The 23,592-nt window shown below is 44.6% G+C and overlaps 1 protein-coding gene across 6 annotated transcripts in view; it reads right to left on the reverse strand.

Annotated features, from left to right (window-relative positions):
- grip2b (glutamate receptor interacting protein 2b) overlaps window positions 1–23,592 on the reverse strand; it is a 63,160-nt gene that overhangs the window by 35,424 nt on the left and 4,144 nt on the right. For 3 of the 6 annotated variants that reach the window (XM_086086808.1, XM_086086807.1, XM_086086806.1), the window contains exon 1: window positions 10,975–11,171. The exons of 2 other annotated variants lie outside the window; for them this stretch is intronic. In XM_086086808.1, the coding sequence (XP_085942934.1) occupies window positions 10,975–11,146 (172 nt within the window). In that variant the 5' untranslated portion in view covers window positions 11,147–11,171. Of the gene's footprint in view, window positions 1–76; window positions 150–10,974; window positions 11,172–23,592 lie in introns of those variants that run through there. One more of the 6 variants, XM_086086814.1, reaches the window with a different exon arrangement.

Below are 23,592 nucleotides of genomic sequence, written 5' to 3' on the forward strand. Positions count from 1 at the left end.
GCGAAGGACGTCACCGAGGACGGATGCTAAATAAAAACCCAAAAGTTTCAGGTGGGGATGAAGTTGGGAGTTTCACCTTTCTGCAGGAGGAGCCGTCTCTTCAAGATGGCCTGAAGAAAAAGCATGTCGCCGCCTCGCCGCTTCCAGACCAGATCTTGGCCGAATGTGGAGCGAAGGAGGGAAGAGGAAGGAAGCTCAACTTCTGTCTGCACCGCTCGCTCGCTCGCTCGCTCCCTCGCTCGCTTCTTTGCTCCCTCACTCGCTCATTCGCTCGCCCCTAAACGCTCAGCTGCGCCATCAACTTCATTTTATTATTATTTTATCGGCGGCGCAGTCACATTTATTATTCCGGTTTTGTTCTCCGTCTCTCTGACGACTTTTCTTTGTCATTGCGCCATCTTCCTCATTTCTGATTATGCATAAAAAAGTTGCAGCTCAAAGCCTGCGGGACTTTTGATGCCCCAGTTTTTTTTTCTTCCCCCCTCAACCCCCCCCCCCCCCCCCCCCCCTTCTTCTTTCTTTTTGCGGCAGCCGGCAGATTCCCCGTGTCTGGTGGGCCCACATGGGGAGCGGCAGGTGATGAAAGTGCGCCAAAAGATGAAAGCTGGGCCACGGCGCGAGTGGCGTCTCTGAGGCGAGGCGACCGGCCTGCCAGATCACAGACCGCTTGTCGCGCGCTAGCACGTAAGCCGACTGCTGCCGCGTGGTTAGCATGCGTCACGAGTAGCAACCTGGCGGGCTGTGCCGTTGCGCAATCTGCACTTGGGGGGGTACATTTCGGGCTCACGTTTGGCAAGATCTTCTGCCTGGGGATGTTCCATAACACTTTTTCAGACCCGGTACCAATGCAGGTCGTCATCGGTACTCGCCAATCAGTGCTTCTGAGTGGCTAATGCTTAAAATGTAGAGCTGCCTTGTGGCCATAAACATACAATTGTTAAATGTTTACCATTAATTGGGACATCGTCGAGCTGGGTATTGATTCTAATTTGCTCAATCGATTCGATTTTGATTCACAAGAGTTCAGTTCGATTCGATTTTCCCCGACTCGCTTCGATTCACTTTTACTCCGATATCGATTAATTATGAAACATCAATTCTTCTTAACTCTTTGACTGCCAGACGTTTTCAGAAAAGGGATGCCGCCAGTGCCAGCCGATTTAAGCATTTTGACTGATTTTCAAGGTCCACAGAAAATGTTCTGTTTGGACTATGGAAACACACGTACTACCAAATGAAAGATTGGACTTTCATCTTTCATCAGAAAAAAAGAGTTTGTTTCTACCTTATTCCGTTCTTTAGTAATCAACAATAGAAAATGGTTAGTTTGACCCAATTTCGCCTGTGTTGGACCAAAATACGGAGAAATCAAGCTTTTAGTGAAACGATATTATTTCATGCATTCTAGTGAATTTGACACTTCTTTTTGTCCATGAATGATGCCACAAACACCTAAATAGTGCTTTACTTCTATAAAACACTACCACCAAGAATGAAAAAGTGTTTTTTGATAGCAAAATACGTTTATTTACATTCAACAGTGTAACAATTTGACAACAATTTGGCAAACTATTTACAAATGTGTGCAACTGTGGTGCTATTTACAAATATGTGGATGTTTCAACGACAGTTTTTCTTTTTGTAACACTCTCCTGCGTGCAAGGAGACGCAACAGCATTTGCACAAGATTGCCTCTTCGCGTGCGCCACTTTCTTGCCGGCCGTTTTTTTCCGGGGAATAGCAAGTATATACTGCAGTGTGTCATCAAGTCTAATATCAGGATCATGCTACGGTTACGTTACGGTGGTGTTACGTCTCGCTTCCCCGTGTCCTTCAGTTGCTATACCGGGTTGGTAGGAGATGTTCTGATCCACTCCATTCATGGTGGCATCGTAGTCCAGAAACAGTGTCTTCTCCGTGATCAGACTGTACCCGCTCCTCCGATGAATATGCATTGGACTCGGGGTACTCTTCATTGTCCGATCGAATGTCCGCTTGTGCAGCTCCGCGTTTTCCGGCCTTAGCAGCGCTAGCCGCGCTAGCCGCGCTAGCCGCGCTTTGCCGGTGGGGCTTACTACGTGTTCATAACAGTCACGTTGGCGTAGAGCTTCATCTTCATCATCATCATCAATCTGCATTGGTCGATGCCAACTCTCCATCGCCCGATCGAATGTCCGATTGTGTAGAAGTACCCGGCCGGCTATTGTGCGCGTTTTCCGGCCTTAGCAGCGCTAGCCGCGCTAGCCGCGCTTAGCCGTGAGGCTTACTACGTGTTCATAACAGTCACGCCAAAGCTTCCAACTTTGGCGTAGAGCTCGTTGTCATCATCATCGTTGACATCAATGCGCTTTTTAGTATTGATTGATGCTTTCCGTCTTTGAAAAAAATGCTCAAGCTGAGCTGCTTGTAACCGGTTGCTTGGTCAAGCCATTGTGGCTTGGATCAGCCATTGTCTCCTCAACACTCTAGCTCCGCCTCACGTCTTCTACTGACGCCCACGGTGGGCGGCCCATCCAACCTTGTGCAAAGAGAGTCATCGCTGCCCTCTAGGGGCCAAAACGAGTCTTTGACTAATCAGATCTGCCTGATACTTTCAGCACAGCTGCCCAAGGCTTTCCTGCACCCGTTTTTGAAAAAAAAAAAAAAAAACATAGGGGACGTCTTTTAACGTCCTCGGCGCCCTTCCCTAGGTTTATGCTAAACGTTTTATAACGTTTATGGCAGTCAAAGAGTTAAATGCAGTGACGTGCAGTGAGCTCCAGGTTTGGGTCGGCAGGCAGTCGCAAATTTGAGACCCACACACCGATTACAATTTGTGTGTCGGCAGGCAATCTATTGATTTTTATTGATTTTTATTTATTCTGCCAGCCACAGTAAACGTCTCCCATTTGCCTCACAACGAAAAACGGACAATTTCAAACCCGCCCGGACGTTCAGAAAGAATGTAATAAAGTGAATATCTCCCTGTAAAACTGCCTAATTGCTCACAAAATCAAGCTAGCTATAGCAACGCCAAACACCATGTAAGTAAAACAACCGGTTAATCGAAGCACATCCACAAAGTCAATCTTTCCTTTTGCGCCATTCTTTGTGAAAAGTACGAATACTTCTTTGTCCCTTACTTTGCTGAAGGTCCGGAAGCGAAGGCGTTGGTCTCTGTTGGATTATTAACATTGTTTTTCAGTTTCAATTCATATTTTAACCGTTTTGAATTTAGTTCTAGCTGTGTAGATGTGGGTATGGTTGTGTTGACTCGGTATGGCTCAATGAATGGTATTGTCTATTGTATTCTTATCTGTCTCTCTTGCCTGGGAAAGAAAAGGGTAACAAGTTTCTTTTCTATATTATCTAAAGGGAGTATAACTAGTACCGGTCTCAGTCGGTCGAAGAGAGTCCAAGGACAGGCTGATTTACTATCGTTCAAGTCTAATCTGATTTGTACTCATGGGAACTTGCTCATGGGAGGGGAGAGGGATTTGGAATAAAAAACTGTGTGCGAGAGGAGGAGGGACACACAATCTGAACGGAACACGGCTTGAGTGTCTTCATTTTGTGTGATCAGAAGCTTCTGATAATTATTTACCTTTGCAAAGGGACTTCTTCACCAGAATCTCACCATTCAGTTAATTGAACACGCAAAGAGTACAATATAAATATTGTATGCTCTAACATCTCCCATCCTTCAAAAGATGGCGTTCTCCCTCAAAGGAAAGGCGTGAAAATAGTTTTATATTCTACAGAATGGCATTGAGCGAACGTGCAAAGTCAAAAGCCAGCCACAGTTTGGCTTTAGCCCCTGATGCTAGCGAGCTAACTAGCTCCCATGGTGCTCTTCTACCTGCTAGCTAGCATCAGGGGCTAAAGCCAAACGGTGGCAGAGTTTTTTACTTTCTGGACCCGGATTTGCCACCTCTGGCCGTAACAGTTGTACAAAAGCATGACCGCGACCTTCAGCCACTTTGTGATCTCACCAACGTACAATTGTTTAGTGTTACTTGGAATGTGGCATATTCAATCAACCAATGCATTCATCCACACACAGCCTGTCCAGAGTGTTTCATGCCCCCCCCCCCTCCCAAAAAAAAAAGACAGCTCAACACAAACACCGGCTGATTTATTTGTTTCCCGTCTGGTACCGATGTACACGTTTCTTGTGATCCCTGCTAGGATCACAAGATTTAATTTTAGGTGTAGTGCGGCGAGGGGGGGGGGGGGCGGATGAGAATGTAACTCGTCTCCCCCCTCCACGCTGTCAAAGCGGGCGGGCGACACTTTTAAAGCCCGGGAAAAAAAAAAACAACAACAAGCGAGTTTGTTTTATTTTCTCCCGTCAGCGTGTTGGTGGCGCGGGTGACGTTGAGGTGAAAATAAAAGTGCAGTCACCAGGCTTCTTCTTCTTCTTCTTCACTCGTTCCACATCTGAAGCCAGCCACGCACACACACACACAAAAATAATAATAATAAAAAAAAAAATGCCCCAGAAAGAAGAAGTTTCCAAGTTAGGAATGAAAATGTTTGCATGCATCTGAGACAGAAGTGGAAATGTGACACCGACGGATGGGGAAGAAAACGCCGGTGCCGGATGACGTTTGCGCTCAGAAGCGCAGATCATAAACTCAACGTTTTCATCTCGCGCTCGCTTTCTTGCCTCGTCAAAAAAAAGCAAACTTGCTTGCCCAGAAAGTCAGCAAAAAAAAAATGATGCAAACGGAAACACCACAGAAATGACTTCTTTTTTTTTTTTTTTTAAGCAGTGGTTAAAAAAAAAACAATTTGTGGGGATCTCCAAAAGTCGTGACAATGTCCGTTTAAAAAAAATGAGATTGTGTCCAAAAGTTGGTGAAAAAAAATGTCTCCAATTTTTTTTCATGGCTCAGTTTGCTGACCAAAGCCAGCTTTGAAAAGTATTAATTGCACATGAAAAATAATGAACTTTTTTCCTGCTGAAAACGAGTCAACGAGTCAAACATCCCGTTCAGCATCTGCCCGCCCAGATGTGCGTGCACATCTGTTATTGGTGCTACACAATGACTTTTCTTTTTTTTTTTTTCACGATTTGCCATCACAACGGTTCTGTGAAGCAGTTTTCACACCGCGACAGCTTCGTCAAGAGATTTGACGTGTGAATGAGGTCGCGCCGACGCCGAAGCGGCTCTTAGCGAGGGCGCGGGAAGCGCGGGAAGCGCGGGAAGCGCGGCTGCGTCCCGACGGAAACGACCACGCGGGCGAATCGTCTCCCTTTGAAGTCATTCTCCGTCGTCTCCGAGCACAATAGATGGCGGCGGCGGCGGCGGCGGCGGCTTAACATGCGACCCAAAAATCCCGTCGTGCGTCTTTAACAGGAGCTTCAATGACTCCCGCGCGGTGCTCGTAAATTTCACAATTTGCATAATTATTCTGGAGACAGCTCTTTAATTATAGAAATGTCATAATCATGAGTTTAATAAAACTATTATTACTGGACAACTTTTATTCTTCTTCATTGCGAATTAAAAAAAAAAAAATCTTTAATCATCTCTGAAAGGCACCACATGAGCAGTTGGTGTCATTACTTGCATGACATTTTTATTATTGTCTGATTCGAGTTCACCGGCGGCTTTAAAGCCGCAAACGACACGTCGTCGTCACGGCCGATTTGCTTCCCTTTCAATTTCCCAACAATTGACTTCTCCGGGCAGCTGAAAGTCGGCGTCAACGTCCTCGAGTCATCTTAAAAAATAATAACGTACTCAAAGAAAATGGTTACATTTAAAAGGTGCGCGGTGCCGTTTAAAAAGGTAATATCGGCGCTTTTTTCGACATCATGCGCGCTCCGGCAATGCCCAGATGAGTACGAAGAGCCCTGACTGGTTTAGTCTGACTGCACCTATCAGCTGAAATTTATAGTCGCGTGTGCGGACCCGCAGTTTCTTTGGGGAGGGGGGGGGGGGGGCGGAGTTTTTCTTACCCCATTTGAAGTCATGTCTTTGTCTGTCAACTGTGGCTGTCGCTTTAAGACCGCGCACGCACGCACTCGCAGGCGCACCATGAACAAGCCTGACACCGATGCTGCAGTTGCGCTTTGGGCCACAGGTGGCAGTCGCGAGTAAAAAAAAAAGTGACACACTGGTCTTCCTTCATACATAACAATACCGCGTTTGTCCATACGGCGTCACCATAATCAAAGTTCATTGGTGTTGCTTCAAATGAAATAAAAAAATAGACCAAATAAATACGAATAAATGAGACATAACCACAAAATAAAAAACATTCATTTGCCAGGTGTTAACATGTAAGCACTCAATGAGTAAAACCCAAACCAAATCAGTGGTGTGACATTAATTATAAAAAATGACATAAAATAAATGAAGTAAAAAATGTATAACTCTACACCTAATGTACAAAATACGAATATTGTTTATGCCTGTGATTATTGTTGTATGCTTTGGTTTCGAATGATCTATTCGATTTCCCGTTAGCTTGTCTATAGCATTTAGCATTATATGTTAGCATTAAGCTAGTGGAATTTTGCTGTTTAAATATACAATGTCGCAATGTCTTTAGATTTAGGAGTCCGTTTTCAATCAACTTCAACTTGGAGCGACAAGCACACTCGGCCTCGAGCGGCGGCGGCGGCGGCGGCGGCGGCGGCGGCGGCGGCGGCGGCGGCGGCGGCGTCTTCTTTGCTCATCCATCCTTCATTTGTGTGTTTTTTGTCATCATTTATTATGGAAAAGTGCAGCTTACCTTCCGCCCCTAATGAGCGGCGTGTGCTCCCAATGTGTCACAAATCTGCCGTGACGGGATAAAACATTCATCAAAGACACACGCGCACACACACACATGCGCACGTTTACGCGCACACTCATCGGATGAGAAGAAATTTAACTTCCTTCCTGCACATGAAAACTTGTGCAATGGAAATTTACCAGAGCTGGCTGCCTACAGATAATAATGTCTTGGTAAAGCAGCATGTGGTTTAAATGAGATAGTTTTTATTTTTTTTAAGTTTTATTTTGATTTGCTTTATGTTTTTCCTGCATTGTCTACTAATGCCAAAAACCTTTAAAAAAGTTTTTTTTAAAGGTTTGCAATTGCCTATAGATGCCACAAGATGGCAGCAAAACACTTTTTTCAATTAGACAGGGCTATGGTTGGACAAAATTAAGCTCCTCCCCTCACTTTAGCAGTGTTCCTCAGCAAGTCACCACAAGATGGCGCCAAAGCAAGGGACTGGTTGCCAGACAATGGCGGGGCGTGCATAGACAGACAATGGATTGGTCGCCAGGCAATGTCAGGGGCCAGGGCACAATTAGACAAACAATAGACTGGTCACAAGCTAGCCAATGCTAGCTAAGCAATTGGCTGGTTGCTAGCTAATGTCATAGCGCATGTAAACAAGCAATAGACTGGTCACAAGCTAGCCAATGCTAGCTAAGCAATTGGCTGGTTGTTAGCTAATGCATAGCGCATGTAAACAAGCAATAGACTGGTTTGCTAGCTAGCCAATGCCAGAGTACATCTAGCTAAACAACTGACTGGTCGCTACTCGCTAGCCAATGTTACGACACATAAACAAACAATGGGATGGCTGCAAGCTAGCCAATGTTAGGCTACATCTGTCTCAACAAATGACTGGTCGCCCACTAATGTCATAGCACATATTAACAAGCAAAAGACTGGCCACTTACTAGCCAATATCAACAATTGACTAGTTGCCAGCCAATGGCAAGGGCAAGGCTCAACTAGACAAACAATAGACTGGTCACTAGCTAGCCAATGCTAGGCTACATCTACTAGCTAAGCATTTGACTGGTTGCTAGCTAATGTCATAGCACATGTAAACAAGCAATAGACTGGTTGCTAGCTAGCCAATATCAGAGTGCATCTAGCTAAACAACTGACTGGTCGCCATCCGAAGCACAACTAGACAAACAATAGACTGGTCACTATCTAGCCTACGTCAGGGTATATCTGGCTAAACAATTGACTGGACGCCAGTCAAAATCAAGGGAAACACAGACAACAACAAAAGAACGGACTGGTCACCAGTCGACTCCAACCCTCCCATGTGTGTCGCTCGCTTGCTTTCACAAAGATGAGTGAGAGCAAAAAAAATATATATTTTTTGAAAGTGGCTGTGATGAAAACCAGCGTTTTTTGCAGAATTTGCCATTTTCAGCTGTCAGCTTGTAAAAGTCGTCCCGCCGGCTGTCCACGCTTGCCAGGAGTTAATTGGCGGTAGAGGGAGTGGACGTCGGTGAATGGTCGCCTCATTAAGGTGAGTGACGCGCCGATGACCCGGGGACCGCTCCACGCTTGAAAACCACCTGGGAGCTCGTTAATGCCGTCGCTGCACTTTTCGCAGGCAAAGTTGCGGACAACTCGGAAAAGCGACTCAACCTCGGCGCAGGCGCGGGAAACAACCAGTCGCGTGCGAGGACGTCGACTTACATCAATTATTCAGGCGTGAACATTTTACTGGACTACATATTTATTTATTTATATTTCTTTTGACGACTTCAACTATTTTTTGTTTCCTGTCGAAGCAAGTTGAATTCGACCTGAAGCTTTTGTACTTTTGCTCGCATTCTCCGTCAAAAACTCCGTTCAAAGCATTTAAGTCAGCGCGAACCTCAGAGCGGTCGCCGCTTTTTGTGCGGGATGCTGCGGCGCAAAGTCAATTACAAGCTGCCGGGTAAAAAGGTCGGCTCTGCGTGCGCAAGTGCCGGCGGGCGGGTTCGAAGCGAAGTCCGCCGTTCCGACGTTCCGGATTATCGTGACGATGGAGCGAGCGCCGTGCTGGCGAATTCATGAGAAAAAAAACGTTTGATCCGCTCGCACTTCCGCCTCAAGTCTTGTCCAGCGAACAGGAAAAATGAAGGAACATGCGAGAGAGCGAAAGAGCGAAAGAGAAAAAAAACAGTAGGAAAGCTCTCACATAATAAGCATGTCGTGGTTGTTAAATTCTTCCATGTAAAGTTTTTTGCCGCACCACCTGAAGTCTTGGATGGGACGTTTCCCGATTTCAAAGACATTTGCCGGTTTTCCAAAAGTTCTTCCCAACTCGTGCACTCGAGTTCATTTCGTCAACGAGAACTAAAAAAAAAAATATATTTCATCAACACACATTTTTCCCTGTAATAAAACTAGACGAGACTAAAACTCTCATTAATAAACAATAACTGGGACGAAATCAGTTTGCATTTTTGTCGACGAATGAAGAAGAGACAAAAACTTCGCCTCATAAAAACTGGACTAAAATTCATAGACATTTTAGTTCATAAACAAAAACGAGACAAAAAATGTGATTTTGTCAAATGTCGTCACTGTAACGTTCCAACAATATTGTTAATCCGACCGCTAACTAATGCTGGCTAACTCGTAGCATGGCTAACTCGTAGCATGGCGACATAGTAGCATGTTGTTGATTGTGTCAAGTTGTTTTTCGTCAAAAAGATGAAAGAACATTTCCTGGGAAAGATTTCCATCCGAAATGTATCAAATGCAGGACGTAAATGATAAAAATAGAGTAAAATGTGGGCAGTTTTTGTTGACTAAAACTAGCCGAATAAAATTGTTTCCTTGGACTAAAATAAAGACTCAAATGCTTGTTTGGATAGTGGATTAAAAATGGACTAAATAAAAATGGGATGAGGTTGACTAACAAGCGTGATTGAAACTGGACTAAAACTGAGACTAAATCTAAAAATGAACACGTCGGCGGCGAACGCAGACGTTAGCTTCCGAAAGCTAACGGTGAAGAATTTGCGGCAAAAAGCCAGCGTCGTCCTTTCAAAACTCGCGCTAACATTTCTCAGTTGATTGGGAAAAAAATAAGATCATGTCGCGTCCATAATTTAAAGCTGCTTAGACATGAAAAAAATACGACAACTTTTAATTGTCATGAATTTTAAATGCTTTAAATCGACATGAATGAAAAATAAGAGTTAAACACACACACACACAAACAAGCATGTCGAGTGTTGAACAAGAAGAGTAAAGGAGGGGGAGGAGTTATGCCGGCATTCCGTCACAGGTGATTTATTTGTATTGAAAATGAGGATGGAATTGTCGCAATCGGGAAATGAACATTTCAAATCAAATGTCTTTGTGGGTGTGGCTTCTTAAGAAATTTTTTATGGGTCTTCAAGTTTTTAAGATAAACTGGCTAAGGGGCTGTATTATTATTATTATTTTTGTAAGTCTGAACCATTCACCGCAAAACAGTCGCTTTGAACCAAAATGGCTGACTTTCTTTTTTTAGGCATGATTACGCGATTTCTTTTACTTTCTTTTTTTTCTTTTTTGACAGGCATGTCAACCTAATGTCATTTTGTTGAGCTAAACTGGCTAACTGGGCTGCAATTCAACCTAAAATTGTCTGCAAAATGGCCGACTCGTGTCTTTTTGAAACTTTTTTGCCTACAAACATTTTTTTATTTTGAAACATTCCATTTTTTTTTGTCTGTGTGAAATCCCTCACAAAAAAAAAAGAGAAAGACACAAAGCGATTTGAAGACACGAGCAAGAGGAGGCGGTTGACTACAGAAAACACACACACGAGTACAGAAGAGTAAATACAGTATATTGTGAGACACACACACGTACACACACACACACACACACACACACACACACACACACACACACACACACACACACACACACACACACACACACACACACACACAATAGTGAGGTCAGCACGACAAGCCTCCAGCTGCACACCCACACACACACTAAAATTATACAGACACACAACACACACACACACACACACGCATGCCCACACACACTTCGAGGCTCAGGCAGATTCAAGATGCAAAGTTTGCAAAAAAAACACACCTGATGAATTTACAGGACAATATTAGCACAAACACGCACACACTTTTTAAAGGCGCGCGAACATTCGAGGATGCAAACTTTGCATAAAGCACACCCGAAGCTTTCCCGATAAACACACAAAAAAGCCGTTGCGCACGCGCGGCGTACCCTTGATTTGGCGCCTGACGACCCCCAGGCGGCACTTGAGTGACACGGAGAACATGCCGGCGCCGGCGCCGCCGCTTTGGTCCTCCTTTTTTGCTTCCTCAGCGCGACATGTTGCGAGCAGCTCGCCGGAGAAGTCACATGGCCAAAAGAGCCCCGCCGGAGAAACCAGCATCCTTCTACCGCCTCCCTCTCGAACCTCCCTCCCTCTCGAACCTCCCTCCTTCCCGAACCTCCCTCCTCTCTCCCTCTCTCTCTCTCTCGCTCGCTCGCTCGCTGGCTGGCGTGTGTGGGAAGCGCCGTGAAATGAAGCCGCCGCCTCCTCACCTCCTCTATCCCCCCCTCGAATTCTTGGTGTCGTCACGCGTGACCTCCCCCAGGGAAGCGACGAGAGGCCGAGTGACGCCAGCCAGTCGTAACCGTGGCAACAACAGCAAAAAAAAACAAAAAAAAACAGGCTTTGCTCTCCAAAAACACCAGGCAAACTTTCTTCCTGCAAACTTAAAAGTTTTCCACAGCTGGCAACTAAAAAATTGGACAGATCAATGCAAGGAATGCAGTACGCAAGGTCGCAAGGTCCGAATCGACCCGAGAGCCAATTTACGTTCCTCTATAGGTGCTGACTGTTTTAGCAGCAACAGCTTGCTGTTGCAACGTTGCGAACGTCACTCTCGTTCATTGCGGCCGCAGTGAAAAAAAAGAGCTGAACCCGAGCAGGCGATCGTTTTTGTGTTTTGTTTTTGGCAGCGAGCGGGCGGTGCGAAACGAGCAATCAAGTCCAAAACTCGCAATGCGGCGACTGGAGAGAAAAAAAAAATGCGTAAAAAAAAAAGAAGTCGGTTGGGAATAAAGCCGCAATAAATGCAGGAACAAGTAAAGAGGGAGCGGCGAGAACGTTCATAAATCATCAGAGCTCCGCTGAGATTAGCCAAAATGGCCGACTGGCCGTGCGGCGCGGCACGAGATGCAGCACGAGATGCAACACGCTGTGGGGTGCGCTTTCGGGCTGTTTGACTGTTGAGGAGTTTACATTTTTTTGGGGGTGAGGACATTTTGCCATTTGACTGTTGGGGAGTTTGAATTTGGGTGGGGGTGACTTTTTGGGTGTTTACATTTTCAGGCTGTTCACATTTTTTGGCATTTGACTTTTGAGATGTTTAACATTTAGCACATTTGACTTGTGAGGCTTTTGGTGTGTTTGACTTTTTAGGTGTTGGAATTTTGAGACGTTTGATTTTTATAATTTTTTTTTACTTATGAGGCATTTGACTTTTGGGGTGTTTGAACTTTGAGGGGTTTACATTTTTCGAGGTGTTGGAATTGTGAGACGTTTGATTTTTTTGGGTTGTTTGACTTTTGAGTGATTTGAATTTCGAGGTGTTTGAATTCCGGGCCATTTGTATTTTGAAGCGTCCTGACTTTTGGGGCATTCAAATCCATTGTTTGGCTGCACGGGTTTTCCGTGGACTGGCGACCATTTTGTTATTTGCGTGCCGTGTGAAAATCAGAATCTCCTGAAAGTTTGAGTTGAGAATCTGAACATGAAGCGAATCGTTGGTGAAATGCGCACTTTTCCCCTCAACGACTCGATGCGGCTGCAGCTCGACTGACTTGCGTGACTTTTCACGCCCGCACTTGGAGGCGAACGTCTTCCGCTCCTTTTTCTTCACCTCACGTCCGCGCAAGACGAGAAAGGAAATTGAAAGGAAATTTGCAGCGGCGCCGCCGAGCGTCGCAATCGTGGCGGCCATCGAGGAGCTCCACAGGACGATCACGATGCGCGGCTCAATGGAGACGAGTCACTTCAAACGACGCGGCGGCGCGATCAGGCTGAGCAACAAGAATGCAATCGAAATCAATCAAATGATAATTATCGTCTATTATATGGTTTACCGCAAGACAATAAGTTTGTCCGGAAAGGGGAAAAAAAAAAGCAGAAAAAGCTTCAGTCAGGATTGACGCTTTTTGAGACGCTAAATTTAGCTCCTCGATCCCGCTTCTTTTGCACCACTCGATCATCCTGCAACCTCTGCAACGCTCGCTCGCGCCTTCCTTGCCTCCTTTTCTCATTCCCAAGCGACGTTCGCGGATTTTTCAGCAATGGCGTGCGGCTGCAATCTGTCACTTAGGAACCTCGAAGCTGACGTAGCTGTCAATTTTATTTAAACTACTTTTTTTTTTTACTATAATAATGTCTTTATTTTACGACGGCACATATATATATATATATATATATATATATAAATAAATAAATAAATATAAATATATATACATATATAAATAAATAAATATATATACATAAATAAATAAATATATATACATATATAAATAAATAAATATATATATATATATATAAATAAATATATAATATAAATATATATATATATATATAAATAAATAAATACATATATATATACATATATAAATAAATAAATATATATACATAAATAAATAAATATATATACATATATACATATATAAATAAATAATATATATATATATATATATATATATATATATATTTATTTATTTATTTTACAGAGGGGGGGTAATATTCAGAAAAAAACTCGCAAATGTGCGACTTTATAAAGTGGCAGATTTACAAGAGAAAAAAACGAAGAAACTTACGAGAAATACGCGTAGCGCAGCAAAAGTCGAGTGTGAGGATCGGTTGGTGGTTCACGGGACGCCGTTTCTAAAACGAGAAGGCGGGATGGAGACGGATTCATTCTTCATTTCAATTTTACTCGTCATGCACGGCAGCTAGCGCGACAACACTTCCTGATCCCCGATCAGCTGACTAACACGGACCAATGGGAAGCGAGCGTACTTGAGGTCAATGCAAGTGAATGACGAAGAGCAGCAGATTCCACACATCAACTTAGCTGCTAAAAAATGCGTAAATAATCATTTTGGAAACAAGTAAATATTATTTTTTTTGTTTTCTCTGAATATTGCCCCCACCCTCTAAAAAATATATATTTATACTTGGCCCTAATACGCTGTATTATTTGGTGCTGAGAAAAAAATATTTGAAATTGATTTTTTTCTAGCCACGCCCACTTTCTTGAACGATAGAAAGTGGGTATGGAAAGGACATGGGTTCAAAACAAACCATGCAAACAAATGTTTATTTGCTGCGACGTATTCTTCGTGAGCAACGTCACTCTTCGGTGGCATTCAAAATGGCGCGCGGGAAAAACAATAGTTTGTTTTAAATGACCAGAAGCAAAAAAGTCATTAAAAACGCCAGAAGCTGAAAACAAGATCATGGACTTCAAATGAATTGAACGATGCTTACTTGCCGTTGTGAGAAATGAAGCCACTGGCGGCCATTTTACGTTGCCGCTCGCTAACGCTACCTCGCTTGAATACATTGATCTGAAATCTCCGCTGCATTTTCACGTTATTTTCTGTCTCGACGGTGAAAACGCCACCGACGCAGACGGGAGATCTGAGGCTACATTTTGTTTGTAACTTTCTTTCACTTTCCGTCCGTTTGGGTTGGCCTCACAAATGCGCTTGATGGCGACCGCGTCCGGACTCGCTCGCTGGTACGACAACGAGTCTGCTTTCCGCGCTAGCGATTTTCTGCCTCACGTCTGGACACTTTCTGTTCTCGCGCTCTCCTTTGACTTCAAATGCCGAGAGCGAGTCTCGCCAAGAACGTTGTTGATTGTTCATTTCGAGCGCTGAACTGCAATTTTCCCAAACTGTTTTGTGGAGCGCTTGGATTTTGTATTTAATTGGTTAGCTTCATTAGTTAGCTGCAGTCCGTGTTTGTGTTCGGACGTCTCCTCATGTTCTTCAAAGACAAAATGAATCATAGAGCGTTAGATTTAAATCGCTTTGATCCAAACAAAGAGGCCAGCGACGGTCAGTGTGTGTGTGCGTGCGCGCGTGTGCGTGCGCGCGCGTGCGTGCGCGTGTTGCAGCAAGTCAGCACAAAACTAAAGTAGACTTCAAACAGCATCACAACAACATCACAGATGCAAAACGTGGGAATCGCCAAGCAAACGCGAGACAGCGGACGGCGGCCGCTTCAATGAGGTTGCCGAGCGGAAAAGAAGATTCAAAAGCTGCGAGCGGGCGATAACGGAAAAGTCGTTCAGTTCACGGCAAATACGCCAAATGATCGTCAAACTTTGACAAATGATCGTCAATCGGAGGGAATTCATCTGTCGAGGATACCGGCTTCATATTTGGCCAAATTCCCTGCAAGGAGATATGGCTGCTTCAAACCAAAATGGCTTCCCGTTCAATTGCCGGCACGGGTCCTTAAGACTTTTCGTGCGTCTTGGTTTGTCACGTCCACCAAATTTCATGTTAATCGCTGAAAATGGTGTCAGGGGCTGTTTTTTTTTTCCTATTAACTTTGCAGGAGGTGCAACAAAGTTGAATAGAATATATATAACGAAATAAAATCAAAATGGCCGACTTGCTGTTAAATGTATTGCGCGGGTCCCTGAGACTGTTTTGTGCGTCTTGGTATGCTAGTCAAGTCTGTTAAATGTCATGTTAATCGCTGAAAATGGTGTCAGGGGCTGTTTTTTTTTTTTTTCTATTAACTTTGCAGGAGGTGCAACAAAGTTGAAAGTAGTTGCAACAAATCAAAATGGCCGACTTTCTGTTCAAAGTATTGCGTGGATCCCTGAGACGGTTTTGTGCGTTTCATTACGCTCGTCCACCCAATTTTTAATGATTGGTGAGACCGTTTTGTTTTTTCCAACTCCGGGACTCATTTGAGAGCAAAATGGCCGTTTGAACCAAAATGGATGACTTCCTGTTGAGTTTCGGACACGGGACACTTTTTGCCGTGTTTTGCTATGCGACGCATGTCCACCAAATTTTATGTTAATCGCTGAAAATGTTGTCAGGGGCTGGTTTTTTTTTTCTATTAACTTTGCAGGAGGTGCAACAAAGTTGAAAGTAGTTGCGACAAATCAAAATGGCCGACTTTCTGTTCAAAGTATTGCGTGGATCCCTGAGACGGTTTTGTGCGTTTCATTACGCTCGTCCACCCAATTTCTAATGATTGGTGAGACCGTTTTGTTTTTTCCAACTCCGGGACTCATTTGAGAGCAAAATGGCCGTTTAAACCAAAATGGATGACTTCCTGTTGAGTTTCGGACACGGGACACTTTTTGCCGTGTTTTGCTATGCGACGCACGTCCACCAAATGTCCTGTTGCTGATTCGTCCCAACGAGCTTTAAGTGATGATTGGTCATCGAATGATCAACTTTTTGACTCGAACGTGCGCACAAAACTCACCACGGATGCAAAGGCCGAAGCGGCGCAGTTGGTCGCAGAAGGTGTCGGGGCTGTGCAGCAGCTGGCCCGCCGCCGCCGCCGCCGCCGCCTTCCCGCCTTCTCGCCTCTTCTTCCTCGGCGACATCCTTGTCGCCAACTTCATGGCGCGTTCCACTTTGTCCATCCTGACGCGGCCCAAAGCACGCCGCAACTTTAACTCCTCCTCCTCTTTATCTTCCAGGAGGAACTTTGTCGTCCTCTTCCTTCGTCTTCGTCAGCACGCCGCCACCGCCGCCGCCGCCGCCGCCGCCGGCTTCTTTCCTCCTCGTCCTCGGCGCTCGCCGACTGGAATGAGGAGCGACTCGAGCTTTTTTTAAGCTTTGAGGGTTTGATGATGGGAGATACTTCACATCTCGAACCCTCCTCCCTATCTGTGTGTGCGTGTGCGTGCGTGTACCTCCACCCCCGCATCCAACATCCTGAACTCTCAGCATTCCCGCATTAAAAACAAAACAAAAAGGCCAAGTCATGTTGTTTAGGGCGCGCTTGAAGTTTCTCGTGCCTCCAACATTTAAAACCATTTCAACACATTTCCGATCACATCATAGAATTTGGAAGGCATGTTCGTCCTACGGAAACCCACAAAAAAAAAAAATCTCATGAAAAAACGCAGGAAGCCATTTTGGTTTGAAGCCAGCATTTTCGACTCAACCGCGTTTTTGTTTTTAATTCAACTTAAAATTTGGCAGACATGTCATTTGGGTTAGAAGGCATCCATTTCAGAAGATAAACTGGATTTTATTTGTATTATTTTTTATAATTCAGCTCCTGAAGCCAGTTTCACTTAGCAACATGAAATTTGGTACGTCGGGACCCACAAAAACGATATCTGAAAAGACACCAAAAGTCTGCCATTTGGTTTGAAGAGGCCATTTTAAGCGAGTTGCAACCAACAGGATTTAAAATCCAGCCCCTCATCAACACGACATTCGGCGAACGTATCTTTCATGAGTCGACCCACCAAAAAAGTGTGACGAATCCTGTCGTACCTGGCAAGACACGGGACGGGAGCCATTTTGCTTCAAAAGGATCTTGTTGCACTTTTTTCAGGTGTCCTTCAAAGACAAAATGGATGACGCAACAACGCGAACATTTGCAGACTTCATTATTATTATTATTATTTATAGTCTCGCAACCCGCTTGAGCTGACTTGCCGGCAAAATAAAAGCGCAAGCGAGTATGACGGACAGGCGAGGCGGGACAACGTCATTCCCGTTGACGGCGCCACAGAAAAGCTTTTGTTTGTCCTCCGACTCGTCCGTTTAGCTTCCATTCAACTTGTCATGGAAGCGTTTGAGTTGCTTCGGGCTCCGGAGATTCCAAATTCCACAACCGCTGGCAATCGATTGCACGCACGCCAACGGCAAAGACACGACAGCCGCTGTCACCTTGCCGTCACAAACACACAATTGTTTTGCTGGCAAACAATTTGTCAGGAATCCTCGGCGGCGCGTGAGCGAGCTCCTGCGCGGAGGCGGGTTAGAACACATGTTGGTAATCTCGCAGATGAAGAGCACAAACTCACGCGCACGCACACAAATAATAATGATTTTTTAATGTAAAAAAAGAGAGCAACGATGATGACATGTTGAAACGGTAAGACTGCCGGATGAACAATACTGAGCTCTCAAAAAGAAGAAAAATAAATGGCGCTGCGCCGCTGTGGGAGTGGTCACAGCCGAATTCAATCACCAATTGCCGGCTCATTTCCCGGAGAAAGCGAACTCCCGTCCCATGATCGGCGCAAGTGCCCTGTCTACGAAAACGCATCATAGCCCCGCCCCCCCCACACACACCCACACACACACGCACGCACACACACGCACCAACCCTGACATGTGCCACGATTACAAACACGTGCGCAAACACATTCTCAAGGCACACACGCACACAAAACGCATGTTTGAAGCATGTGTTGCCATGGCAACGGAGCAAATGGCGGACTGCGTTGGTGGCGCGTACAGCACAAGTTAAATGGGTCACGTGCACATTTGACTTGTTCTTTAGCTTGCTTAGGTGTGTGCGCGTGCACGCGTGCGCGCGTATTTCTTTAGAATGTGGCCTGAGGATGCGCGGCAGACTTTCTGACAGGCTTTCCATTAACCTCATGCTGCTGCTCATGAATTAACACAGTGACCCAAAGATGCGCACGCGCACGCGCGCGCGCGTAGGAGGATACGTGACGGCTGTTTGTTGTAAAACAGCCATTGTGTCATGTGACGCAGGGGGGGAAACGCACCCATTGAAAGTGTCAAGTGGCGTGCGTGCGTGTGTGTGTGTGCGTGCGTGCGTGTGTGACAGAGAACACGGGGGAGAGGGGGACACGGGGGGGGGGGGCGACTTATTCATGGCTGTCTTGTTGTTGTTGTTTTTCTTCCGTTCATCGTGTATTTTGTTGCTGGGAGGCTTCGTGTCCCAAACAAGAGGATTTCTTTCAACTGAAACGCGCGCATGCACGTTGCAGTGCGTGATGACCTGCGGTGAGCCTGCGGCGCCCTCTCGTGGCCGTTTGAGTGAACTCGCATGAGTGCGGCGGGACGCCTGAACAAGCTCGGGCACTTTCAATGGTTCGTCCCCAAGGCAAATGTGGACAATGTTGGACTTTTTAGCGTGACCAAATCCCAAAACGCACCTCAGAAGTGGTTAGGAAATGAATCGCGGACGAGAATATGAACGTTTTGCAGTGAATTGAGTTGAAAATCTGTGGAGGGAACTCAAGATCAGGCGGTGAGAAGAAGAGCTCATCGCTAAAGATGAATGGCAAAAAAATATCAGCAGAGTCATGCAAAAAAAAAATTGATCGGCAACGATAGGATGCTTTTTATGACAAGACTTTTTGTGTCAGGCTCAAAGGCTTCGCTTTCAGACACCTTTGGAATTGTTCACAGAATTGCGGTAATTTAAAGTGCACTTACGGAAATGCGCCGCCGCCGCCGGCACGCTCGGTAACAAAGTGTTCTGCGGTAGCACATTTTCAAACTACAGAATTGAGGAAATCAAATTAGCTTTTGACATTCTTCTTAAAAAAATTTTTTTTTTAAACGGGACAAATTGTGTCCAGGGAGAGATTTTTATTTTCCCGAGACAGCTGGCAAAAAAAAAAGAGAACAATTGTAAGGAAATCGGGACGAGTGGCGACTCGACACGAGAAGCAAACAATTAGCATACAGACTCACTTGTTAGTCTACGAGTTGTTCGGGTTAGTTGACAGCACAGAATGATGATCATCACCTCAAATGCGTTCTAACTAAACAATTAACTGACTGAGAGACAAAGCAACCAACCAGCCTGACTAACGACCCAAGTTACCCAACTAACCAACTGACTTATTAACCAAACACGTGACCAGACACACACACACTGAAACACACTAGCTAACTAACTAACTTAGTCAGTCGCTCGGTCGGTTGGTCAGTAAGTTCAATTCGTTGTTTGGTGACACGTTCAGATTGATAGTCAGATAGTTATTCACTCAGTTAGTCCATCAATCTGTCTATCAGTTAGTTCCTTACTCATTTAGTTAGTCAGTCTCAGTTAGTTAGTTAGTTAGTTAGTTAGTTAGGCGTTCACTCACTCTGTAAGACGTTTGTTCGTTTTTCTGTTGTTTGTCACTCATTGTTATTTTGATGTTGGTTGGTCAGACGCTCAGATAGTCAGTCAGGTAGACAGGTAGCTAGTTAACCACTCAGTCAGTCAGTCTCTCAGTCAGGTTAGTTGGTTAAAAAAAAGGGGGGGGGGTCATACCAGACCTTGTACTTTTTGAAGTCACAAAAATGACAACAAAGCAGAAAAAATGTGATACAAATACAAAGCTGAATGGAGTGAGGGGATTTGGGGGGGGGGGGGGGGGGGGGGGGGCAAGTACACGCTGACAAATCTGCACAAAGCCACTAAAGGATTTCACGAATAGAAGCCCAACAGCAAGCAAGAAAATGATCGATTCAAACATCTTGGCCTTCAAAATAAATGCTTGCTTCGTGCGTTCGTGTGTTTTTTGGCTGCAGGCGCGAAGCCAGTACAGATGCTAACACAGACCGACTGGCTGCCATCTTGTTCTGCTTTACTTGGTTCACGCTAACACGCGCAGACACGCACGCACGCGCACGCACGCACACGCGCGCGCGTCCTCCAAAAATTCCAGATGATGACGTGAATATCCCGTGACAGAAAAAGACCGAAACGTCTTCTCAGTCCTGCTTTTATCTTTCTAGAAAATGTGGAAACGCGCCTAAAAATAGGATCGGACGTCTTATGTCAAAGCAATGATGTCATATGTGTGCAATAATATGAATACAGAGTCAAAAGTCAAAATCAGTCGTGTCATCATTACTGCTCATCTTCAACAATCAAAATGGAGAACAATGAACAAAGTCCGAGTTACGTCACAAGTCAAAATGGCGGTCGTCCTCGGTGAACTCGTACCCTCCGCTCATTAAAAAGCATTTGGATGCTTGACATACATTTGATTCGTGAAGATTATATTTATGCTTTTTTTCAAACAGGTTTGCTCCGTTCTGATAGACTCACCTTAGTATTATTAAAAAAAAAAAAAAAAATGTATTTTGAGGAAATGACGTCATCAGACAGAAGTTCCTTCTGATGGAACATTTGGCTCACTACTGCCACCTAGAGGATTGGCATGCTTGTAAATCCAACACAGGGAGGAGGAAGTATTCGGTTATGACTTAAAAAGGCATATTATGAGATATCCATTATGATTACGATACCATGCAATTGATTTACAATAAAATGAGGAAATGGCAATTGAATAACCAAAAAAAAATTCTGTGTCCCAAACACGATACAACGCAATTGAGTCCAGTTGAGATTCGATTCGTGACTCAATGATTTGATTCGCTCCAATTCGAATCAAAAAATGTCTTCGGCGGGTTTTCCGCTCTTGGGCGAGTGACAGAAAAGTCTCATTTTTAAAGAAGGTTCAGATTGCAAATTTCATGGGAATGAAATTTCTATCTTCATGAGGCAAGTCACGCACGCACGCACAGAATTGAAATGAGTGACGGCTAAAGAAGTAGCGAACGTTTGACAGCGTTGTGCTAAAGAGGAACAAACAGCGCCGGCTTAATGATTATGCTAATTGCTCTCCCAGCGGGACTCCGTCCGTGATGTAACGCGCAGAAATGCGCACACACACGTCCGCACTCTTTGACTTCCTATTTTGCGGTAATAATTAGCGTGTCAATTAGACTTTATTGGATTATTGCAGTTTGTCGGTATCACAGACGAAGGACGGGAACATTCGACACGTCGCCACAAAGACACGCCGCATGAACTCATTCATTCCATTTCACAATATTGCCGATTCTTCATCAAATTTTATCGTGCGGAATTATCCGATGATCGTTTTTTCCACACGGACTCGCAATATTGTCGACTCGCGTCGCAACGAGCGCAAAAAGATTGCGTAATCGTCAGAGAATGACCAACGATTGGATCGTTGAAAGTCACAGATACTACAGTGGAGAACGTGAGCGCATATGAAAAATGAATAATAATAAATTGGTATTTATGCTTAAAGCTTAAAAGTTCGAAGTTAACCAAAGTCTGCTAGCTTAATGCTAACATATAACACAAAAGCCATTGATGGGTTGAGAAAGATTAGCATAGATGTTGTGACGACTTCACGTGGAGCAGTTTCAAATTTCGCACTCTCACGTTCACTATCAAAACGCTCTCTCACACTCTCAAGAAATGCTCTCATGCGGGCACTCGCACGTGCAATTGAAACACTCCCACCATTATTGAAATGCTCTCTCACGCTACTAAAACACTCTCATGCACACATGACTGAAATGATCTCTCGCATATGCCTGCATCGAGTCTTCATTTCCTCATCCTGACCGATTGCTCGAACATTGTTCTCCGATTCTGGAGTCGATGACGACGACGCGGCGTACGTGATTGAGCGCAGACGGCGAGCGTAGCGTCTCATCGGCGAGACGACACTTACAAGTCCTTCATTACGCCTGAGAAGACGCGCGCGCACGTGCGTGCGTGCGTGCGCGTGTTTGCATTTACTGCTGCTGCGGCTGCTGGAGCGCAAATCGTGTCGCGCAGCGAGCGGGAATATTCCATTCCGCTCACGCATGAGTACATTTCGATGGCAAGGAACACGCACGCGCGCACGCACACGCACACACATCTGTGTCTATGTCAACAAACACAAACAGAGAAGACTTGTTTGGATTTGATGACAATTTGTTGCCCCGAAGGAAATCGCGTCAAGTGGAAAAAGTCAAACTTTAACAGCAATCAGTCGCATTAATGGAGCGGCAACCATTTTGCAACTGAAGGCCAACGTGTGCACCAGCAACGCGTCCTGCTGACGACATTGGAAGACTTCGAGGGAGGAGACACAAGAAAAAAAAAAGGGGGGGGGGGGGCTCCAAAATGGAAAGTATTATTTTCATTTATTATTTTTTTAACCACACAAAAGCAGTAATCTTGCAACACATCACATTTCGTCTTCAATCTGCCGCTTATCATTCAAATTGTGTTTTTGCCTAAACATTAATTCAAGAGAAAAATGACAACTTAAATCTTAGAAAATGACAACTTTTTTATACAACCTTTAAAAAAACATTTGTTTCCCTCACAATGATCAAACTAAAATAACAATAATAATAATAATAATAATGATGATAATAATAAATGATAATATTATTAACAAAGATAATAATAATAATAATTCTAAAAAACGTAATTTGCTTTGTCTGTCAATGTTAAGACATTTTTTGGGAAGAAAGAAAAACAATATACCCTTATTAAAAAAAAAAAAAAAAAAAAGCATGTCCCCCGTAATATTACGGCTCTTTTTTCTGAGATAAAACTTGTCTAAAAAAAAACTTCTTGGAGAGAGAGAGAGATAAAAATAAATAAATAAACAAGTTTACCCCCCAAAAGTCTAACTTTTGCTTGGAAAACAAAATGGACCCATGCCAGCCAATTGCAAGTCTCTTAAATACAAAAACATCGTCACTTTAAGCAAACATTTGTTTTGTGTGCAAACTCCTCACGTGAAGTCCTGAGCAGTCAGATTCGAACCCAGAACCCCCCCCCCCCCCCCCCCCCCCTTCCGCCGTGTTGGCCCCCTTGAAATAAACGCCCGAACCAAATGTCATCCCGACGCCCGTAAATCTGCCTCATCCCAGTTCGGGGCCGCAAAAACACGTTGCGGGAGGAGATTTAGTGGCGTCCCGCTCGCTCCAATCGGGAAAAGCAATCAGCTCGCAACGGCAATTTACACACGCGCCCCCACACGCGCGCACACACGCTGGACGTGCGCGTGG

Source organism: Leptonotus elevatus, chromosome 10 (assembly GCF_054856555.1).
Source record: "Leptonotus elevatus isolate MCC_2025b chromosome 10, RoL_Lele_1.0, whole genome shotgun sequence".
Lineage (NCBI taxonomy): Eukaryota > Metazoa > Chordata > Actinopteri > Syngnathiformes > Syngnathidae > Leptonotus > Leptonotus elevatus.